Consider the following 22,919-nt stretch of genomic DNA (forward strand, 5'->3'; position numbering starts at 1 on the left):
TCTCTGGCTCCCCGCGGCTGCACCACTCTAGCAGCATAAACAACCTATCTCAGAACCAAGGCACGAAACTGAAGGGTTGTCTCAATGCAAACTCCACTGATAAACTCAAATAAAGAATAATGCCCGCATATCTTTGCCAGGCAAGCTGATAAAATTCTATAATCATAAAGAGAATACTTCAGCTAGACACAATTGCCACATAAGTGGCGACACGTATAAAGAAGGGTTAGGTTAGGGTGTGACAGAACTGACTGCCGTTGGCCAAAAGCAGGGCAACTCATCATCATGAAAACAGAAGAAAATCTAACTTGCATTGCTCATTCTCATTTCAAATGAAACCAGATATAGCATATAAATGGGTCAGTAAAATGTTCCATTGTATAAGAAAACCTTGAGCAATTTAATCAATATATGCATCTGAAAAGCACCAATCATGTAGGCACCATCTGATTTAAAATAGTGGAACTTCAAGCAACAACATTTGTGAAGTTTCAGCTGTGCAGCTAATGCAGCATTTTCACCAACAGCCATCAAAATTCAATTAAGCACTTGAATTTACACCAAATGAACCCAGATGCAATTATATAATACACAAGCCTTCCCAGTAATTTCGCTTATACCTTGGGAAGGCCCCTGTTTCTCATCTCCTATAATGCACTGTACAGCTCGCTGCAAACACATTTGGCCTGCAATTCAAATAAAGAATTTTCTTGCGGACCTAGCCAACATGGAGGAATAAGAGGAGGCTGTCCTCGCAAAGCACTGAACACATGCAAACTATCACAGGTTTAACTCTTTCATCAAGCATGCAATTTGGATATTGCTGAGCCTGAACACCTACCTATACCACTTGCAGTGGTGATCTGTTGCTGCGACTCTTCTTCCTTGCAGCAAGGTAGGACTGTCTGGCCTTTTCTTGTAGAAGAAATGATTACCAAAAGCATACCAAGCAGCATCATAGGCGCATATAGAAAGTCACCATCCCATTAGTTCCCGACGACTAATCAGAATCAGTATCTATTGACAGATACAGACGAGGCCTAACAGACCGTGGGGGATGTGAGAAAGAATTATCAGACCTTTGGGTATTTGAATTTGCTTTGTTTGCTCTGTCATCATTCATGCTCAGAAGTAATGAAGCTGCATCCATAAATTAAACAACAATGAATATAAAGACCCAGCACCAAAGCACAAGACTACTAACAATAAAGTCACAAACAATGTTTTCAGTCAGCAAACTTGCAAATATAGCTTTAGGATCGCAAGAAAGTCAAAACTCATTGAAGCCATGAGCAAGACAGAGGCAGAAAGTTAGGGATTGATAACAATAAAGCAATATATACCATGAAATTGGAAAGCACCAGCACATTTGCAAATAATACATATGAAGAATCCTGGTATAACAGCAGTATATAAGAGATGTAAGTGTTACCTCCAGACCTAAGTTCAGGATTTCGATAGCATTGGAACACTTTTATATACAGCCACACACAACACATCACTTGAAAAAACTGGTTCCTACATGAACTGGACCTTGCTGCAAGAGTTGCTCCTAAGAAGAAGGGGTTCTAGGTTCAAAGTCTTGGGTGGTGCATCCCCAAATATTTGGACCCGTGAAATCCTCACTGAGTGGTTCTCTCTCCCTTTCTTTCAAGGGTAGGAAAGGAAAAGGCAAAAGGGAAAATGCAGTTCCCACTAATGCCAGCCAGAAACATCTGCACTTTGCATGGCCCTTCATATTGCAATTATGACATTTCTAACACCTACTTCAAGTGTCCTAAAAAGTCTAGAAAATTCTAGAGAAGTTTGTTACTTCACTGATGTACTACAGCATTAGGTACAAGCCTTTTAACAAGAACTGTTGACTAATCAGACTAATGTATTGTCTTACATATTTTGATGAAATTATATTAGTAATATCTTAATATAGATTATCAATTTTAAGATATTGTATTGAAAGGAGGTTTTATCTTGTTGATCTTCTTGGTGGTAATGGTCAGACAATTTAGCATGTATCAAGCACCTCTAGCTAACAACATTAAGGTTCCACAATTTAAACATGTCGCTATTGTTCAAAGTTGAGATAGGTCCAGCATCGGTACCAGACCCCGTACTGGTGCCACACTAGCATAGTATCGGTACGGTATGGTACGGTATGATATTTTTGGTACGCCATCGGTACCGGTACCAAACCGGTACGGTATGCCCGGTACCGTCCAATTCGGTAAGGTACAACATACCATGGATAGGTCATAGACTGTTATTGATGTGTTCATCAAGAAACAATACATACAAAATGAAGTGCCTGATAAAGGAAAAGGTGCAAACCAGCATCTTCTAATGGCTCTGTCCTACTTTCCTTTGGTGCCAACTGTTGACCTGGATTCAGCCCATTTGCAGAAGTAGACTCACCATGACCTCCACCAGCAGCAAGTGTAAGGGATATCCAATCATCAGAATGGATCCCATTTGGCATTTCAGTATGATCATGTAAATCAGCCTGCATGGTAACACCAGCTGGTCCGCTAGGAAGAAAAATTTGCAGAGAAGGGTCATCGTTACCAAATGCTCGTGGATTATCGACCAAGCTTCCATTCATATCAGTATTAGAACGACAGTTTGAAAAATCATGGACTCCAGAAGCATCCTCTAAACCACCATCAGATGTCAAACCATAGCCATTCATTGTTGTGCAGCCAAGGGAATTATGTGAATCAACTAAGGCATCTGGAATATCAGCATCAGTTCCGAATAGCTGGAAGCCAGGCCCAGTGTGCGGGCCTGTCTGCATTGGCCAGAGTGGCATCCCAAAATCATCACCATTATTGTTAAATATACCGAGACATGAAGTTCCACTGGTTCCCAGGCCAAGGTCTTCAGGATATCTTTCTGAAACTCCAAGATGGTTGGCAGTAAAAGGTATTGTACTGCCACCAGCTGGACCAGTGTCAAAGGCATTTTCAGGAGAAATTGTTGTAAGATTATCTTCATCAGAGTCACTAAGGACAATGATATCTTGATCCTTCAATGGTGCAGGAGGGATTCTATCCTCAATATTGTATGTTGGATCAAAATTGAGTGAAAGAGAATCAAGCTCATGACCATTGTTCAGAGATAAATCAAAAGGCCCCCCGCCTTCTTGGTTGACGCTCGGATCTTCTCCATCTCTGTAACTTCCAGTGGGACTACTGCTCATAGGTATGATATTCTGGCAGTGATTTTCAAGCTTACCTAGAACATGACTTCCAGAAGATGGAGGTTTCATGTCTTCAGATTTACTTATTTCCCATGTTCCATTGCGATTTCTTTTAATTCCTAATCTCAAACCTGCATGCCCTTCTGATTTACTATCCTGCTTAACCTGCCTCAAGTTCTCCACGTTAGGTTTTATTTCTGAATCTGTTGTGGCACATAGAGTACCGTCAGGCATGTGCCATTGAGCAAGCTCCCTAAATTCACCTTCAATCTTTGTGCGCCAACAACCATCAGGCTTCACATCAATCTCATTTACATCTTCTCCACAAGTTTGCAACTGTATCACCAGAAGAGAACAATAAGAACAGAAGTTCAAGTGTACATCAACAAACTCAGTTGAAACAAGAGAACAATTCCAGGGAAACCTACCCGAGAAGTGATGCGATTGAAATATGGGTCAATGATGATGTTTTCAAGAGAGTAGTTCTTTAGGCATATTGGACATTGCCACTGCATGAAAGCAAAAGAATTTCTGAGAAAGAGGGAAGAAAAAGCACAAAGACAGATTACTACGAAAAAATTGTAAACCTTCCGAGAGCGTTGATTGAGTTCAACAAACGTTTCTAGATCGAAACAGCCCATGTGGACACAAGGCTTGAACCTGCCTGCAATTTTTATTCGAGACCCACTCATCTGAAATCAGTCAGACAACAAGAAAGAAACTGGTTAGGCTTCCTAAAGGTGAACTTGGTCTAAAAAGCAACAAATTCAATTATCAATGTTAATTGGGCAAATGAATTTTCTGTCTCTCTCTCTACCATTAAATGTAGGGGACATCTTATTATTAAGTTTCTTCATACAAGTTATATCAAACAGAATAATCTGTACCGGGTACTATAATGTTCTAGAAGCATGTGGTTAAAGACACAAGTTATGGAAAGTTTCCCTCATGCATTACTGTTTCCAAAACACATGACAGACTGTAGAAATACTGTACAAAGATGCATTCTTTGGTCAAATGTTTGTTAAACTACCTTTCCTTCCAAATGGTCAACATTTTCTGAGCAAAGAGTTTGCACTTACACCAGACCATTTGCATGGAGCAAAAAGACAACAAAAAGAAATTATCTTGGGGCGCCACATATTGCTGCATGCTTTGCAATTCATGTTCTGACCTTAAGTACACACATCATGCAAGGCAAGAACTTATGAGTGCAAAACCTTTGGCAGGCAGTTTAACCCACCAGGGATTGACAGCCTCATCAGCAGAATTGTGAATATAATCCTTTCTTTTCCTTTTTCAGTATGTCATTCCTGGTTACTCGACTTTTCCAGATCAGTAAAAGGGAACATGAGGAAAATGAAAAATGAAAAACAAAAACAACAGTGGTGCAAATGCTGCTCCAAGGTGGTTAAAGAATTACATCTACATTATACAAAATTTAAACTGCCACTTACAGGACAGCGGAGATTAACTGTAACAGAGTCAGCAACCACTTCTAAATCACTGTCACTATCTGCATTCTCTGTATTAGCTCCACCACCAATGCAACGACAAACACGAGCAAGAGCATCCTCAAAATGCTCACCATCTGCTTCCTTTGGTACCAAGTTGAGGACCTAAAACAAGTTCCTTTAATAATAAGCAGCTGATGTATAAAAAGATATGTCCAACGGAAAAGACAAAGCATCCACATTATCTCAATATCAAATATTCAAGGTATTGCTCAAAAAGAATAAGGAAGATGAGGTAGATGGAAAGATAATCCCCATGCTCCCCTTTCAACAAAAAAAAAAGAAGATAATTTATAAAAGTACAAGTGTGGCATGAACATGGACACGAGTTTTCAGATTAGGTGCATGCATCATACTACTACCGCATGTATTAATATCAGTGTTCTATAAAGCATCTTGACATGAAGTGTTGTAGCCTTTACACAAGCTCATGTTAACTAGAGAATCTCAACAACATGATCAACTCTTTTCCATAGTTATAATGCTATGTTTATCCTTGTTATTATCATAAGGGGATTTAAGTGTCAGTTCGCTACTCCTAACATGCAAAAGTAGGTTTTTGACAAATTGTTAAAATACCGGTCATGCAACCACTTGTGGTAAAATAGCAGACAGTAACATGCTATTGCAGGTAAGGGAGTCGAATATCATCAAGAGATTGACAATATAAGGGAATTACAAGCCACACCAAACAATGGAAATAACAGAAGCTGGGGATATATCAATACCCCCAATGAATGAGGGAGTGGCATACGTTGCTTTGCAAATGGAGGAAAAGAAAAGGGGGATGCAACAGAGGCAAGTCCCCCATTACCTCCAGCCACTCCACATCTTATCCTTGTATGGCCTTGGTCATGTTCCAGTTACAGCCAATCAGATAAGTTCTCCTTCCTTTTCTCTTCTTCATCTTTCCATTTTCCATTTCCTCATTTTTCACTTATTTTCTACTTATATTACACCAAGTGAGTGACATTTCTTGCTATAGCTAGTCCAACGCTGCTGCTTTTAAGGACATGTCAAAAAAAATCATATGTTTAACATGTCTGACCCATGTCAAAAGGCATTTTTTTAGGAAATATTCCTCAGAGGCCTCCTTCCTCTTACCTATGAGAGAGCTGCTCGCTGAAACTACTGGTTTCCAGCTTCCTAAAAGAAAAGGCAAAAGAGCAAGAAAAACATACGTTTATCTTCTGTTGGCTGCTGATACCTAGAACCTTCATGGGATACATGAATATTATATCACTTGGTAACTTTTGAAAGCTCACAAAAGGTCAATTTCCAATGGTTTTAAACTCCCCCTTGACATTGAAACAATTAAAGCATGCAACTGTAGGTGATCATCAGCAATAACAAGACATTTACTATTTATAAAAGGTAGCATTGCACTCATTGTTTTGTAATTTATCCATCATTTAGAGAGCTTCTGTGAGGTCTGGAATCAAGAATTCCTCTTCCATTGAGGCTTCCTAATAACATTATCAACTTATGGGGGATCTTGAGCCTTCCTGACCAACAATATGGAGAAACTCCAGAGTATAGAGAAAATATCTATTTATCCCTTTCAATGAAGATACCTTTAGATTCTAAAGAAATTCCATCACTAAGATTCACTGATGGACCCTAAATTGCCTGGGAGATAAATCCTACCTAACTGCATTGGATTTCTCACAACTTCATAAATGGGACCTTAAAAAAATGACATAATAACGTTGGTATATCAAAAAAAAGTCATGATATAAAAGGCACTTGCGTGCATATAATATTACCAATGCAAATCAAACATGATAAATATCTTACACCTATTCTAGTACCAATGCAAATCAAACATGAATTTGCAACTGTAAAGGCCTTGTTTGGAGGTCACTAATTTCAAAATTGTAACTTCATCTTTTCCTAGAATCAAAAGTTATGGAAAAGCCAAAAAGATAACACAAAGGAAAATCCATGAACTTGAAAAGTCCTACACAAAGCAAAATAATAAAAATAATAATATTAACACATTAGTTGTAAATTCTAGACAGCAATATAAAGCACTGCTTGACCTATACACGAACACCAAATGATTAAATATATCAAACTGACTTCAAATAACTGATCCGTTCTAAAAGTAAATATGTAAATTCAAACACAATTATTGACAATGCCAGATAAAATCATCCAATGCTAAGAACCCTCAGCAACCAAGAATTGTATCAAAACATCCAATGCTAAAGCATACGATAAAAAATGCAAGCACAATGCATGTGGCTTATTTAAATGGATGGAGTATCTGATGGTTGCTTATAACAAGGACTGAGGTGCCAGACCTGTGCGAAGCCAAGCACTTACCAACACCTGGTAAGACACGCCAAGTACCAGCACCAGTTTTTTAAACCTTGATTTATAATTCCATCATGAGGTGATATGTGTGGAAATAGAATTTAGCCATGAAACTTCTCATATATGCAAATCAACAAAATATAATAATATACCACTTTTGTGGACGCACTCGTTTTCCTACTCAAATCATTATCTAAATAAAGACAAGTGAAAAAAGGCTGAATTATCAGCAGTGATTGGACAAGGTTGAGTTGCAACAAAGGAGTCCATATTGTAATATAATAAGAATTGAAAGTGATAACTTCCTAACTTCCCTTAGTGACCCACAACCTAACACCAACCTCTCATGTAATGTGTCGAGAGATAAGTAACAGAAGTTTCTAAGTTATCTTTCTATTCATTTCAATATTTTTTGTTGAATATGAAAAGTAAAAATTAATTCAAATCACCTGTTGAACTGTCCTCCTCTTTGCAATTCTGATTCCGAAACAGAATATGCGAGTATCACACCTTGATAAACAAATTTTATTAATTCCTTCCCTGCTGTATGTCGTGATCTGAATAGCAAATAAGATAATATGGAACATTCAGAAAGGAGTGCAACGAATTGTATTGCAGCTGCTACAACTAGAGGATACCTAGTATGAAAAAGAGGAAATACTTTCAAAAGTAAGACAAACTAATTGAAAATGGGTAATAAATTGCAAACAGCCTATAAGGTGTATCACTGCAAGTACCCAATGGTACTGATTGATGGAGAAAGTCATGTTGCATTAAGATAGCAGGGGACTCACCACTGGACCATCATCCCGACCACTGATTCCCAACAACTGTGAGCCTGGTCTACCAACTACTCGCATCATAGCACCTATTGACAGATTCAAAAAAGATAATTAACGAGAAAATTGAGCAACTGGATATCTTCAATCTTTATTGAAGCAGAAATAGTATATCTAGATAAACATGTATATGAATAGAAATCAGGGGGGAAGGAGAAGATTTAGGTCAATGATTTACTTATTCTATCAAACAAATTCTAAAATGGCATTCCAAATAATGTGACATCAAATGTTTAAACTACAGAGGCCTTCCATACCATTGACTTGCAAATCTGCATGCTGCGGCCATTGCATCCTAAATGGAACTTTATCATTAAGAAGTATACACCAAACCTGCAAAACAACAGACAATTACAATATAGATCCGGTTATTTTTGTGCAACACTTGCATGTCTACAGTTTTCCCCCCCTACTAAAGGAGCTTTATCAGGTTGCCAATATAAAATCAACAAATATACATTTTATTCTTTAGTTATGCTATGGTTACCTTTAGTTTCTAGATAAAAAAAGGATAAAAAAGTCATTTGGTGTCACATAAGTGAAATTGACTTTAAACAATCTCAGTAGGATCTGGATCACATCATATAAATCATATCACAAGCAGATAGTTATGTGGATAGAACTACAGATAGATAGATCCTTTCTGATATGTATTAAACATCAGAAAAAAGGGTAAAGAAATATGAAACAAGATTACATTGTAATTCAGACTAATAACAAGTAAGAAACCATCATATACAAACTTCACTTTCCAGTAACAATAGGCCCATGTATATCCGAACACCATGTTGAATTATTCAGTATAGATAAATAACATAATTCCATAAGACATTTTAGTCCAATACAAAGAAAAAAGAAATACACACATCTGACAGCAAAACAAAGAAGTAGATAACCAATATGTTATTATCATCATCAAAGCATCATTACTGGATTTGACAAACAAAGTCACCTCTTTTCTTCCTTTTGGCTCTCGAGGAACAAAGTTTTCTCCCCCATCCACTAGTTAAATATTATACAACATCCCGATACTGAAATTTCTTGATCGCAAAGAAACATAATTCAATTTTGAAGAAAACTAACAAAATGTGTTTTGTCCCTTAAATAGATAACTCAATTCTTCTTTAAAGTTGAAGAATAAAGAAAAAAGGAATCTGATATCGAAAAGTGGTTGCACAAATATGGGATATACCTCAAGGTATTAACTCTGAAAACAAAATGAAGCTTCTCTTCTTCAAACAGGGATTGTTAATTTTATGTTTTGAAAGCTTATTAGTGGTAGAGAGGTCATTCTAAAAGTCCAAGAAATGAAATGGATCATAACACATGGCTGTTGTGATAGCTTTAACATCTGACTCTTATCCGAATTTAGATTTTATGATCAAGGTTTGGATTTTATGATCCAAAATGATTCCAGGCTAGAAATCTGATCTGTATTGTTGAAGGCCATTTTGATCCCAAATGCATGAGGACAGTGAATCACAATGACCTTGGGCATCTAAATATAGGCATTTTAGGATTGTCTCTTCATATTAGGCAATTAATACAAGAAACTTTAATTTTGCCCCCCCCTGATGTACATAATCAAAGACACTATAGATACAAAGTCACGGCTCTCATTCACACTCAAAAAAAAAGAGAAAAATCAAAGATACATGACTAAGAGACATCTCGCAGAGATCTAAACAAATACACCATCATAACCCCAAAGATAATGCCAGTAGAGTAGATTGTCAACTCAAAAATGAAACTATTAGCTAAACTTTCTCATGCAACTATCAGATAATAAGAGGTTTTGAATTTGCAATTTTATCGATAAATGTTCGTGGTCCAAGATATGAGAAGTTCTGACAAAAGAAGACAAACAATACTTCAATTTAGTTATTAATTTATAATTAAAAGAACAGAAATTGATCGACCATATGGATATTAGATAGCAATCCATAATTTTTGACTACTAGAGCTTAATCATTCTTCAAGAAAAATTTAACCCAGAATTGTACAAATGAACAGGTACCATCAAATTGTTGTAATTGCTTTAATGCCTTGCCACAAAGAACCAACAAAAACGTAGAAGCAATCCAGAGGGGAAAGAATGAATACAGAAACCAACCTGAAGATCATATTCAGTTTTTTGCAACATTTCTCTATCTGCTCTTGACAATTGAAATGTTCTCTCCACATTTTGCATAGTGTTCGTTCTGTAATCCATGCAATCCAACCATAAAAAAAAAACAAATAAATAACCTTCATCTTAATACAATGTACAAGATGAAATAAACACAATATACACTACCAGTTGGCAGAGACTCAACAATCTAAGCATAAATACAATTAATTTTTCCACAATCTCACAGTCAAATCAGGACAAAGTCATCAATATATTAATAGTCTACAACACAGACTGTATAACAGATAACACACACCGAGAAAAAAAACCCTTCAGTACACAAACATTGACATTCCATGTTTATGAATACAAACTTAACTGAATCAAAAGGTGACTCTGAAATCGAGTTTACAAATTCTCCCAGTCAACAAACAATTTTTATTATCTTTTTGTTCACCAAACAGTATTCCAAATAATTTTCCCAATCAATTTGTATATAAATCAAAATTGACTCTTAGAGAATTAGTCACACCTTATTCATGAAACTCAAGCAAAGTTTATCATAAAAAACTCATCTAATGATGTTATTTCTTGTTGTTGCATTTTCATTGCCTTTTGCCACATGCACTGGCATGCAAGTAAGTAAATAAATAAATAAACATGTTTACCCATTTTTAATTTTAAACCACAGTCTAATCATGAATTCTCAGCCAAAGTGATACAGAATTGGAGAATAGATATTGATTAAAAACACATGATATCTTGGCAAATGTTGCCCATACACCAACATACTTACAAACTAGAACTCATACAGTAAGTCATGTATTCAGTACTCACCCTTCTGCCGTGATGCCAGAAGATGTCAACTTTACAGGAGGTAACGGATGCCGTATTGTCACCCAGAATCTGCATTTTAAATCAACAAATTATCCACTTGTATTAAAACATAAAAACATTTAACAAAATTAAACTGCATCATAATTAAATGTGCGCGTCTACAGATGCCTCATAGATAACTTTGTCCATATTCTTACTCGTCATATCTGATCACACTCCTGTCAAATTCTTCCATGTATTTTCTTAATCAGTGCACAAACATTCAGTGATCAAACTTTAAAAGATTCTACATCCTTTTCTAACTGCAGTGGTCAAATTCATTTAATTTCTCAGTTAAATAAACAGTGATCAATTTAGTCTGAAAATTTAGACCATGCCGAATGCTGAAAACCTCAATTTCAACTAATTTAAGATCCATATATCAGAACTCTGGGATGGCCAACACTAGAACTAGATAAACATGATTCATGATTTTATTCCTAATAAAACAAATATATCTAAAAATAGAATAGGCCTTTCATGAAGTTGCTAAGAATGTTCCCAACCATGCCCAAGCAAACCCACCAGCATCAAATATCAAAGCTCTCCATGCATACTTCTTCAGGCCAACTCATCTCTTTTGTGCCATAATTACCATCCCAAGAACATTACACTAAAGGACACCTCAGCTAGACAAGGCAGATAATGTCAAGCTCTAACATGCTCTTGATAAAACCAAAGTTAAAATAAGCACCATAAACAGAGAAAGAAAGAATAGCCACACTTCCTATAGAGCTAGAGTACAAGGCTGAGAGAAAAAATACTAGCTTAGCTCCAATGTAGATTGAGAAAAAAGAATCATGGAGAACACATGGATGAATAACTTCGTAATGAAAGGGACTTGCTTTGAACAAGGAAATATCACTTCTCGCCCGTCTGAACCAAACTAGTGTCCAAAATCAAACTAAAGATATACCCTAGTAACAGATTAAAAGGTCCAATATATGCATCATACTTTTCATTTAGACCCAATGCATAACTAATATAAATTAGCTCATATCAAATTAAACTAACAAAAAAAGAAACATAAACCCAAAAGAGAATTGAAATATTTGGAAGAGGTAAATAATGATAAAGTCCACTTAAATGAACCAACCCACTTAAAGTAAATCCAAGCTATATGTGTAAATACAAAAATGAATTAAATCACATTGACGTGTAATGTAGCATATCACTGTGATATGCTACAGTATATGTGATGATGGGTTACTGATACCAATACAGAGCAACTTGTACAACATCCTCTGCAGAAATGTGGTTACTGTGAAAACACCACCTGAATACCTACCTAGACCATAAGATCACTTATCATTATAAGCAAACTAGGATACATATCACACTTCTCGCCAGATTGTAAACTTAAATCAAACCTCCCCTTTTAACAAATTTTAAGAGTATTACCCACTCTGAAACTGCCACAACCTAAACAAGATAATAAACATGTATTGTGTACTGCATGTCAATTAGAGTCCTAGTTAAACATACTTATGAAGACAGTAACTTTTATAAGGTCGGTGAATCCTAAAGAAATTAATAATGAACTGATCAAGATCATGACAAAAATATGTTAGATTGGCTTGGTAAAAGGAAGAAAATGTTGACCATAAGAAAGTTATATACCTTACAACCAAAACTTAAATGATCCATATGCTATACACAATAAAAACATCAGTTTCATTAAAATATAATTAGCAGTCTGCAAGATATATAAAACTTGATATATGTGCATTATGTTCTCAATCACTTTATATCAAGACTAAATTTGTTGCATCCATATACAAATGTGCAATAAGCACACAAGTAAAAACAATAATGATATTTTATGATGATCAAATCAATGCTGAATGGGGAAAAAAACAGCTGTTCATAATATTAGAAATCCTAATAGAGGAAAATAAGACATACGGGTCAGCCCTATTGATTCGACACTGTTCACAATAAAAGTGAGGTGGAAGTTCAGGCGAAACACCCTCCATAGGTTTCTCAGGTATAATTACACAACCAATATGCTGCCAAACTTGACATCGAAGATCTTCACACTGCAATCATCAAAACTATTATTGATGAGAATGTCAAAGTGAAGCTAAAAATAAATCAATCAGAACTGTCACAAGTCAAAATTAAGCTGCTTCCAGAAAATCTACATTTGGGATGAAATTAGAAGGAATGGTAAAAGGAAATGAGAATATATAGTGGTGATAACACAGGGACACAAGGAGTCAAAAAATAAACAAAAAGGAAAGTTGTCTTAGAAATACCCCCTTTCACATACTTTGAGAGTAAAGTTAAGGAAATAAATGTAAAAGAAATGGGAAGCAAACAACAGCTATTCACTATAGTAGTTACGGAAATTTAACGACTTAGCATGCATGCTATTCATAATGCAAAGGCTATCCAATTCTCATATGTCAATTAATGCCCAAAAAAAAAGAAAAAAACCAGCATAATAAAGATGAAAAAACAGACGAGCATGGTATATAACAACCATGACAATGCTGATCCTATAAGTTTCCATATCAAAAGTATTTTACTCATGTAACATTGAGATCTTCTACAAGCTAGCAAACAGCAAGAATAAAGTTTAATAATTTCAGCCACAATAACTTTATTATGAGATTAAAACTAATATATGCAAACTCTGAAACATCTGCTGAACCTATCTATTGGAGGCCTGTGACTCAGGACAGACTATCTGATGGTGAGGTGCTTCTGATACATTGTGTACAGGGATTGCATATACTAAATAATTAGAGATAAAAAATGGGCACCCCAGTGAATGAGGCTCCTGCAATAGCAACGTCAACTGTATACAGCTTCATCCATGTGTGGAGAGGCTGTTTATGTATTTCGAACTCATAACCTCCGGGTCACAATAGAGCAATGTTGCCGTCAAGCCAAGACTCACCCTCTTATACAGTAAATAATTAGGGATGGTATCAAGAAATGCAAGTGACCTAAAATGGATTTCTGATAGAGAAAACAAGAAAAAGGAACAAAAAAAGAACAACAAGACACCCAAAGCAAAACAAGCACATGCAGGTTCATGTCTAATCAATCGGTAGCGCGACACTGTAAAGTTCTACTATGGTAGAAGCACAACTTTGAAGAAGCACAATTTTGGAGCCTATCTGACATGTGCTGTGACGTCTATTTGCTACTCCATGCCCCCACTCATAATGATTCCTAAAAATAGAAATTCAGTTTCCTTAAATGACCAAGAAAACCTGCATACAATTCCACTTGGTACACAATCCTGAAAAAGAATCAGATAATAATTCTGATAACCCCCAAGAGAAGTAATGGAAATTATTCTGTAGAGCTCATTATAAAAGTAGCACAGGTTTATGTATATCTTGAAGTATGAGAAATTGAAGTTCGGTTTGTCGAGATCATATGGTTCTTGCATAGATGGTGAGCTTGAGGTATCAGAAAGTTGGGATCCAATCTATGTAAGAGATTGAATAGCACATACAAAAGTAAATAAAATTAAACTTGTACTCCAAAGAGATATTCGACAGTTTGCAAGCCAAAGAAAAACAGCAGCAAATACACACCCTTTTAAAGGATGAAATAAGGTATTATAAACAAGAAAATAAGTAATGGGTGCAAAAGGAAATGAAAACTAAATTAGAAAACAAGAAGGGAGAATGAAAGGAAAGATGGCTTATGAGGCACATGACCCATCTATATAGTCAAAGCATCCTCTTTTATTATTAAAGAAGTGGCCACTTATAAGAGACATGATAAACAATCTTTGTAGGGCGTCACAATATAGCCGTTATTGCACTAATAATGAGCCATTAACTCAGAGTCATAAAACTGAAGTCAATTAAGTAAAACTTACAGAATAAGTGTAGTAAGATATGCTAGAGATCAGAGAAGTGACTAGATAAAACATCTATAATAAAATGAGTGATTTAGAAAATCTATGAGACTGGAGAAATACTTTAGGAATTTGCCAAAGGTCTACAAGTCTCAAGCCAGCTGTTAGATAAATCGATGACAAGAGCTGACCAACTATGGGTGAATAAACTAAAACTTACAGAATCAGTACAGTAAACATGTGCTACAAAACAGAAAAGTGACTAGATAAGACATCTATGATGCAATGATTGATTTAGAAAATCCATGAGATTGGACTACTTTAGAAATTTGCCAAAGGTCTCAAGCGACCTGTTAGATAAATCGATGACAAGAGCTGACCAACTACGTGTGAGAATGCTCCTTTCAATACTAGAACGTCACATGCAATGTGCATGAGCCATGGAACATCCATAAAAAACTCAGAAAATAAAATGCACTCTCTCTACACGGTAATATGCTATCATGAAATGCCTTAGTCGTGCTTGTTCTCTCTCTGCACGGCAATATAAAATGGCATCCAGCTTCAATTGTCCAACTTTTAGAGTTCTTTTGATACATAGTAGATAAGTTCCTCCAAAGTCGAAAATTACCTCATCATGAACCACATTACTGGTTCTAAATCGTGGTGCAGTCTAAATCTTAACCTTTTTTGTTGCAACAATAAGCAAAAGTCCAGCTTGGTTTAAAAAACTAGAATCCCTTGCAAAACACATTTTTCATGCTTATGAACAAAGAAATCATATTTGGAATTGATAATTTCTTTACATAAAGTGAAACCAAATCGGTACATATATTCTGGATGATTAAGTTTACAATTATTCTTCTACTAACAAGGATCCTCACTATAAGTAAACCATTACCAGTGCTCCTTACTCTTCTAGTTTCCATAAGGCTCTGTTTTCTGATCCAATGACTAAAATCAAATATGTAGAAGAATCAAGAGAGAGAATAAGCCAAGGGCTTCTACATGAACCATCAAGGAATAACATAAAGATATCTTAAATTTCTTGTATGTAATAGCAAAGGCTGGTCCCAGAAATTAAACCATGGGACCAATGTGATGATCTTTATGAGATCTGCAGCAACATGTGTTAATCAACAAGATGCAAAACATATCAGAAGCATGCATCTGGTCAGATATGTAGAACCATGTTCCCTTTGTGACATGCAAACAAACCCAAAAAACTCGATATGAATTAGTATTTCCTCATAAATACATAAATTAAAAACCATGACATGTTCACCGTAAGAAAGATTAACAAGAACCAGGTCATCTCATGTCCGAAGTATAAGAGTTCAGCTCTATAACATCTACAATGTCATTACTCACTATCAAGAGCTAAATCCAAAACCAGGGCAACCTTTTTCAAAAACATATCTCACTAGTTACATCTAGGTCCCCAAAAGAAAATAATAACACTAATAATTTCCAATTTGTCAAATTTACATGCTAACAACCACAAGGCTGATATCTACAACCAAACAGAAGATGATTGGTGTGCAATGCAAATGTAAACAAGCACAATCACAAAATATGATAATCTGAAAATAACTTTCATGGTCCGCCAAGCTGTCTACAGCCATGAAACAACAGACTTAATGCTGTCCAAGGTTGTACATAATGAAAAACATGAATAAGCAGCATTACCTTAATCATTGACTCAGTAATCAAAGAACTGCCACAAAGGCAGCGAACATTCATATCCAACTGGTAAGAATCATCCATTTCTTCTTTAGGCTTCATGTGATTAAAATCCGAGCCACTGTGGCTTTTAGATGCTAAATCTGTAGCTCCATGAACTTGCATTTTTCTGGAAGGGGCATTTGGCACACACCAAAACATATTGTAAGCCAGTATTTCCATCATTATAAAAGAATGCCTTTTTATAATGTAAATGACAAGTTAATCATACTATATATTAACATATATGCAAGTTCATCAACAACATAACGAAGTTAAAGATAAAAATGAAAATCACCTGTACGTATCATCAATTATTTTCGCCACCCTGTCTTTTCCAATAGAATTTTTCTTTCCCCAACACTGAGATCTGGAAACTGTGAAAGAAGACAAAAACACGCTTGGTGAGAATCTAATATGAGGAGGAGGAGGGCAAGGTTGCAATCCTTAAATTTCATAACAACAGCATCAAGAGCGGTGTTGTATGGACACAGACACCAGAATTGTAGTTGGATCCATGTCCAAGTGGCTTGGCAGGAGGGGAAAAGGAGATATAGGGATATATGGATGGATAGAAAAATAATTTTACATAAAATATTATATACTCAATTATTATATAAAAATATTAGAAGATACTATTTGTTAGGGTCTTCCAATATACATGTTGCTCATTCAACATTCCTAATAAACCCTATAATTTTTTTTTTAAAATAAAAGATATTTTGCAAAGTTATTTTAGAACCCATATTCTCAACCAACATCTAAAAAGAATATAGGTGTAAGTTACCATACCCCGATGATTAATGATAACTGCCTTTTGGTGGTAGGTAGAAAGTGCATAGCAAGTGACGGGCTTGTACAATACATAGGAAGAGAAAGAAAGAAAGGCAGTTAAAAGCAAGTATATGAAACATGGGTTTGATGTAGAGCCTCCTATTTGAGAATCTTAGAATTTTTTGCTTTTAAAAATTTAAAGGTTTTCCTCTCTTGGCTTGCCTTGTAGTGTATAGAGAGGGGCATAGAAGAATCAATCACTGATCTATCCTTTAACCGCATCACTTCGGAAAGTGTGAAAACTGATGTGCTAAAATGCAAAGAGTAGGGCAGATGTGCATGCATGTAGATGACTGTGTCCATGCCTCAAGTCCATATGTATGATCAAGTGACAACAGTTCCAAATGCAATTATTTTTTATGGATGCTCTACGATTTGATAAAACATAACATCTGACACAAAACATATATAGCTTCAATTGAAACAGCAAACATACAAGAACAAAATGAAGACTAACAAAAACATAACTACCAATTACGAAACAGTTCTATAGATAACCAGGATTAAAAACAATAGACCACAAATGAGCCAAAAATAATATTTGATTGATGAACATAAAACCATCTGGGCAAAACAAACCTCATGCTGGAAAAGATTACATAGCAGCAACGACAACAACAACAGCCAGAAGAAGGATTGGTTAGAATCAAATATGATGTTTGACAAATAAAAAGGACTTTTTATTGTGCAAAAAGTAAAAAATCTAGAATTATAGACCAAAATTAACAAAAATAAGAAAAGAAGTGTGTGTGCGCGCGTGTATGTGCATATAGATAGAGAGATAGATATAGACATATATCAAACATTTAAACCTGCAGACAAGTACCACTTCACTGACAAAGAATAAATCAGAATCAAAACTCAGATATTATAAAAAAAGGAAAAGTCACTAAACAATATCAGTACCTTGTTCATCTGACAGTAATGCCAAAATCCTATCAACAAGATCCTGCATTGCATTCAACCACATAAGACCAAATTAAAGATAAAGAAAATATGATGCAAAAGAATCTATAGGAGAGCATGAGGAAACACAACAACTTTAATATTACAGATAAGCAGTAATAGTACATTAAAATTATAACTTCGTATATCCAACTATTCAGGAATACAACAATTCGACAGGAAAGCGTTGGGCCCCAAGCCAACATCAATATTTTTAACATTCTTATACAAGTGTTCTAACATACATATTATTAAAAGAGAAGAACTATCATAAAATAGTCCACACTTATCATGCAAAACAATCACCATTGATGTAGATTATTATAAGATTAACTTATCATTTAGGTTATTGAAATAAGAACTGGAAATACAAGACCATTTTGCCAAAAAAACAATGACACCCCAAAAAAAAGAATCTATCCATCAATTTCTCCATACATTTCATAGATTCATATTAGAATATTTTATATAACTCATAAATTGCACCTAATTCAAATGACCAAAGAAAAGTATATCATAAAACAAGTTTTCTACAGAACAGGCAAATTCATTCCCCTCCATAAACAGTTTCTCATCACAGATTCCTTAGATGTCCAGAGAGAATCTCAGACTCCAAGCACTCCCCATTATGCCATTTTTACTACACGTTCCAAATGCTACCTCTATGCATGAAAAGAAGCAACAGAAAATATATAAAAAGGGAGAAAATTTCTAACCTGTTTCTTCCCTTGCTTCGCTAGACCCAGTTGAGTCAGGACATCTTTAAGCTCCTTAATTCTAAAGTACGCCAGTTTATCCTGAAGTAAAATTATGCAAGCATGATTATTGAAAACAAAAAGAACATCTCATTGCAAGATATTAAGATGGTACATATGATGTGGGATATTAGAAAAACATGTCCCAGATAACAAAGTTTCATGTTCATACTAGGCCCAAATTGCAGAAGTTGAACCATTTATCCCAGATATGTGTCATGCAACATACCATACGAACCAAATAAAAGGAAAGCACCTGAATTTTCTCAAGAAAATCACAGATGGATAAACAAAAAAAATTTGGTCTTGATGCAAAGACTAAGAGCGTGCAATAAGTATTAGCACTGCACGATAAAGTAATTTGTACCATCCTCCACACTGGTTTGCGCTTTACCAACAGAAGTTTTCTTTTATCTTTCCTTTTTTGGGATCCCCCAAGTTATCAGAGAAACAACTTCCAAGTTGGAACAGCAGACCCCCCCCCCCCCCTCCTCCCACCCCCGAGGAACCCAAAAAAAAAATGATTTACCACTTTTTTCATAGCAATTGGCACGTTCAATACTGATCAAACAATTTGCTCAAGACGTGCCAATTTATTCATACTAGCAAGGCACACTTCAAGAATCCCTTTGAACAAGAAGAATAATAAGATCATAGCCCTTTGAACAAGGCCATTAGCATATTCATAAACAAACAACATAGAGCTAGACAAGAAGATTAAGCAGATGAATAAAGGGCATGGCTTATATAGAACGACCATCTGCCAAGGCGTTCGCAAACAAGCAACTTCAGTTCAAGTCACTGTACTTTCAGTTGAACAAGCTAGAGAAGATCATTGCAAAAACAAAATTCTACTATCAGTAAACTTTAAGTAAGATTTAAATGTAAAAGGGAATTCCCAATTCTCAGTCTGAATCCTATTTCGTTTACAAATAACCAAGGAAAACCCTAAAATAGGCCGTTGAGAAAAAAAAAAACAAAAAACCTTCAAATCCATATAACATGCTAAGCAATTAGCATTAGTGAATTTAAAAATACAAAATTCCAACACAAAATTAAATTAAATAGGAGCAACTCGCCTCCGATAGCAGTAAATTATAATGAAACAATTGAAAGCAGAAGAAATTAGAAACAAAGGTATAAGGAAGAAGGCGTTACCCTGCAACTCGGAACCAAATCCATCAATCCGAAACCCCACAATCCACCCACCAGAAGACCAAAATTTTAGCCCACCGCGACCTCAATTAACCAAACTCCGGTCCCAAAAAAGGTGCCGATCCAGTCCGATCAAAATTCAGTCAAGGCAAACAGATCTCCAATTCCATCCTATCCTCCCTCAGCGATCGGGAGCGCCAAGACCGATGCATCGATCCCCGGGTAGAGTTTGATCGAACGTCCGAGAATTCGCTCCAAGAAACCCCAGACGGTGGGAGGAGAGGATCGATCGATCACTGGGAATCGATGGATCGGATAGATAGAAACCCTAGAAGAGAAGGAAGGAATTGGGGAGGGGATAGCGGAGGAAGGGGAGAAAGAAGAGGGGTGGCGGCTTCGCTCTTCACGGTGGATGGAGAGAGAGAGAGCAATTGGTCGATGGAATGGTGGCGTTAGAGACGTTGGAGGCGGATCCACAACCCTATGCGGCAGAAGGACAAATGAAGAGCTGCGGATTTATTCTCCATATTCAAATCGGGTTTGTTCCACCCGCACGAGTCCGCGCCATGAGCGCCTCTCTCTCTTTCTCCCCGTCCGTCAATTTTGTCCGCTTTGGGCTTTCTTTTTTAAGCTTTGATTTTTCTCTTTGTTTCCTTTGGTTATATTTTATTTATAGTGTCGTACCGGATGGTCAATTAACGGTTGAGATTGAGGAAGGACTGAAGAGTAGGTTTGATCCGGAGACGCGTGGCCATTTATAGTAGTACGGCCGGAACTTCGGGATGGTCGGTCGTTCGGTCGGTCACTTGGGTCCGGTGTTCCGAGCCGAACTCGATAGATATTTTACCGGCACCTAAAAGCAATATTACTTGCAAGTTGCAAAGTTACTAATTATGTTTATTCTTCCATTTATTGTGGTTATCGAATGTTTCTATTATCTTTATTTTCTTACATTTTAAATCTAGGTTAAAGTAGTATACGAATTGTTGCTGCTAGAATCCAAATTGAGGCCGGTCACCGCTCAAGATCCATGAGGCTGGCCGATTCCGCGGTGAAAAGCAGGTCAACAAAAAGTAAAGAGTAGCTTCGAGTTAACGGAAGACCAACACTGCCGCTTCGGAAGATCTCCAATCACCCCTATATATAGGATGGGGTGAGTATTTGTTTCTTATCTGTCGGGTGAGGCGATAATTGCATATCGATAGTTGGCCTCATTTGCTTCACGCATAGCAACTATTCCTCGTGATATATCTGTGATGTTAATTATACTGATTTTGTATTTATCATAATTACCACTTCTTCAATGATCTTTGGTGTTACTCTACGGTAGAATTGACCAACTTAATACATCGGCCAATACCAAGATCATTCACCTCAGTCAAGGCCGAAATCAAGGAGATAGAAATAATTCAAGATCAGGATGACCAAAATTCTCCCCATCAGAAATAATTAAAATTATTGCTATGATTTTAATTAATGTATTCCGGTCACTATAAAAATTGGTCAATGTCTTTATGAAAACTTTTGCTGTTGTGAAAATTCTCGTCTTCATAATTAAATTTATTATTAGTCATCAAAAATATGAAAATATGGCTATATTTCATCTGTTTGAGAGTTTCCACGCCGATTCCAACTAATAAATTTCTATAATTTTGCTAATTAGATTACTTTATTCAACGGTCTATATAATCAATCTTCGCATACTCTTTTTAACCTTTGCAAATCTTTTTATCCAAAAAGCCCAATCTCTCTATATTCCAGCCAAAGTAAGTGTAAAAGCTCTTTAACTTTATCGATTTGGCAACAAATGCATTTTATAGTAACCATATTTTTCAAAGTTAATATGAAATCCAAAACCTTAGCAACCACATGCTCTTGCAAGTGTATTATGACTAATTATACATACATACATACACACACACAGAGAGAGAGAGAGAGAGAGAGAGAGAGAGAGAGAGCAAGCTTATGGGAATTGCATACTCTCCATTTCAGCGGCTTTAACAAATTGATTGTGTGCTTTAATTGCACGCTTTCCACCCAGAGTCTTCTACAATTTGAATATTGTAGATATAGTGGTTTCATGTTTAATGCCAATTAAACAAAAAGCAAATGATGCAATAACATGTAGAAACAAAAATCAATAGGAACAACAAATCCTACAACACTTAATACACATAGATGCAAAAAAAACCATCAAAATCATAACTTATAACCTACAAATTTTCCAATAAAGCAGGAAATTTGTGGGCTCTAAATAAAGAACAAGTGAAGATTCCTTTTAACAAACACTGGAAGAGGTAATTCAAGAAAGTAGAGAGAAATATAATAAAAGGCTGTAACCAAAGAAACAGAAAAAGTGAGAATGCGGCGTATGGAGAGGAATAGAAACTGCAGCCTTGATTTTACACAGCTTATTTTTTTAGGTTTCTTTGTAGCCAATAACTAAATGATTAGTTCTCATTAATGATAAAACTGGTATCTTGTAGCTACTGTCAGGTGTTATTGCCATTCAAATGCGCCAATATATAGTTATTTGAAACTAACATTTTTTGGTTAATTGTTCAAATTATTCTCGACCACAAAATTCTTGGAATCTTCCCAAAATCTGGGTAAATTTTCTAACCTTTTTCTACCTCCAACTTTGAACCTTTCCCTTCAACCTGATAATTCTTGAACACTGTAGTAGTGAATATGCCAAAATCTCGGGAAAAAAAATTTCACTATTCTCGCCTTTTATCCACTTTTTCTTTTTCCCATTTCACATCATCTTATGATCTCCATCAGGTCTCCTCTTTTGTTTCCTAAATCTACAAAGCTTCCTCAGATTCGCC

General features: G+C 35.9%; 1 protein-coding gene across 3 annotated transcripts; it reads right to left on the reverse strand.

Annotated features, from left to right (window-relative positions):
* Positions 1 to 412: 412 nt before the first annotated feature.
* SIZ1 (DNA-binding protein with MIZ/SP-RING zinc finger, PHD-finger and SAP domain-containing protein) lies at positions 413 to 20,733 on the reverse strand. Of its 3 annotated transcripts, XR_005514572.3 has the most exons (17): positions 20,092 to 20,733; positions 18,895 to 18,975; positions 18,140 to 18,182; positions 16,698 to 16,776; positions 16,367 to 16,529; positions 12,760 to 12,893; positions 10,816 to 10,884; positions 9,982 to 10,069; positions 8,126 to 8,201; positions 7,824 to 7,897; positions 7,479 to 7,586; positions 4,654 to 4,815; positions 3,784 to 3,888; positions 3,625 to 3,705; positions 2,329 to 3,532; positions 842 to 1,140; positions 413 to 762 (listed from the first exon to the last, which is right to left on the reverse strand). XR_005514572.3 is itself a non-coding variant. In XM_008790842.6 (16 exons), the coding sequence occupies exons 1-16, from the start codon at positions 20,113 to 20,115 to the stop codon at positions 1,001 to 1,003; spliced, it is 2,631 nt and encodes an 876-aa protein (XP_008789064.4). In that variant the 5' UTR covers positions 20,116 to 20,733; the 3' UTR covers positions 413 to 1,000. The 3 variants fall into 3 exon arrangements, 2 of the variants coding, with proteins under 2 accessions (XP_008789064.4, XP_088569947.2); XM_008790842.6 differs by having other exon boundaries at positions 413 to 1,140; XM_088713821.2 differs by having other exon boundaries at positions 413 to 1,140; positions 2,294 to 3,532.
* Between the last annotated feature and the right edge of the window lie 2,186 nt (positions 20,734 to 22,919).

This window comes from Phoenix dactylifera, chromosome 17 (genome assembly GCF_051530095.1).
Source record: "Phoenix dactylifera cultivar Ajwa chromosome 17, Ajwa_hap1_PhDact_Kaust_v1.1, whole genome shotgun sequence".
Classification (NCBI taxonomy): domain Eukaryota; kingdom Viridiplantae; phylum Streptophyta; class Magnoliopsida; order Arecales; family Arecaceae; genus Phoenix; species Phoenix dactylifera.

What these genes read in the sequence shown, in the direction of transcription:
- SIZ1 (XM_008790842.6), bottom strand. Translation starts at nt 20,115, where the DNA reads ATGGATTTGGTTCCGAGTTGCAGG. An exon ending in CGAAGCAAGGGAAGAAACAG is followed by an intron (nt 18,183 to 18,894) that starts GTTAGAAATTTT and finishes AATGCAATGCAG; the next exon opens with GATCTTGTTGATAGGATTTT. An exon ending in CAGTTAATCTCCGCTGTCCT is followed by an intron (nt 3,889 to 4,653) that starts GTAAGTGGCAGT and finishes GACTGATTTCAG; the next exon opens with ATGAGTGGGTCTCGAATAAA.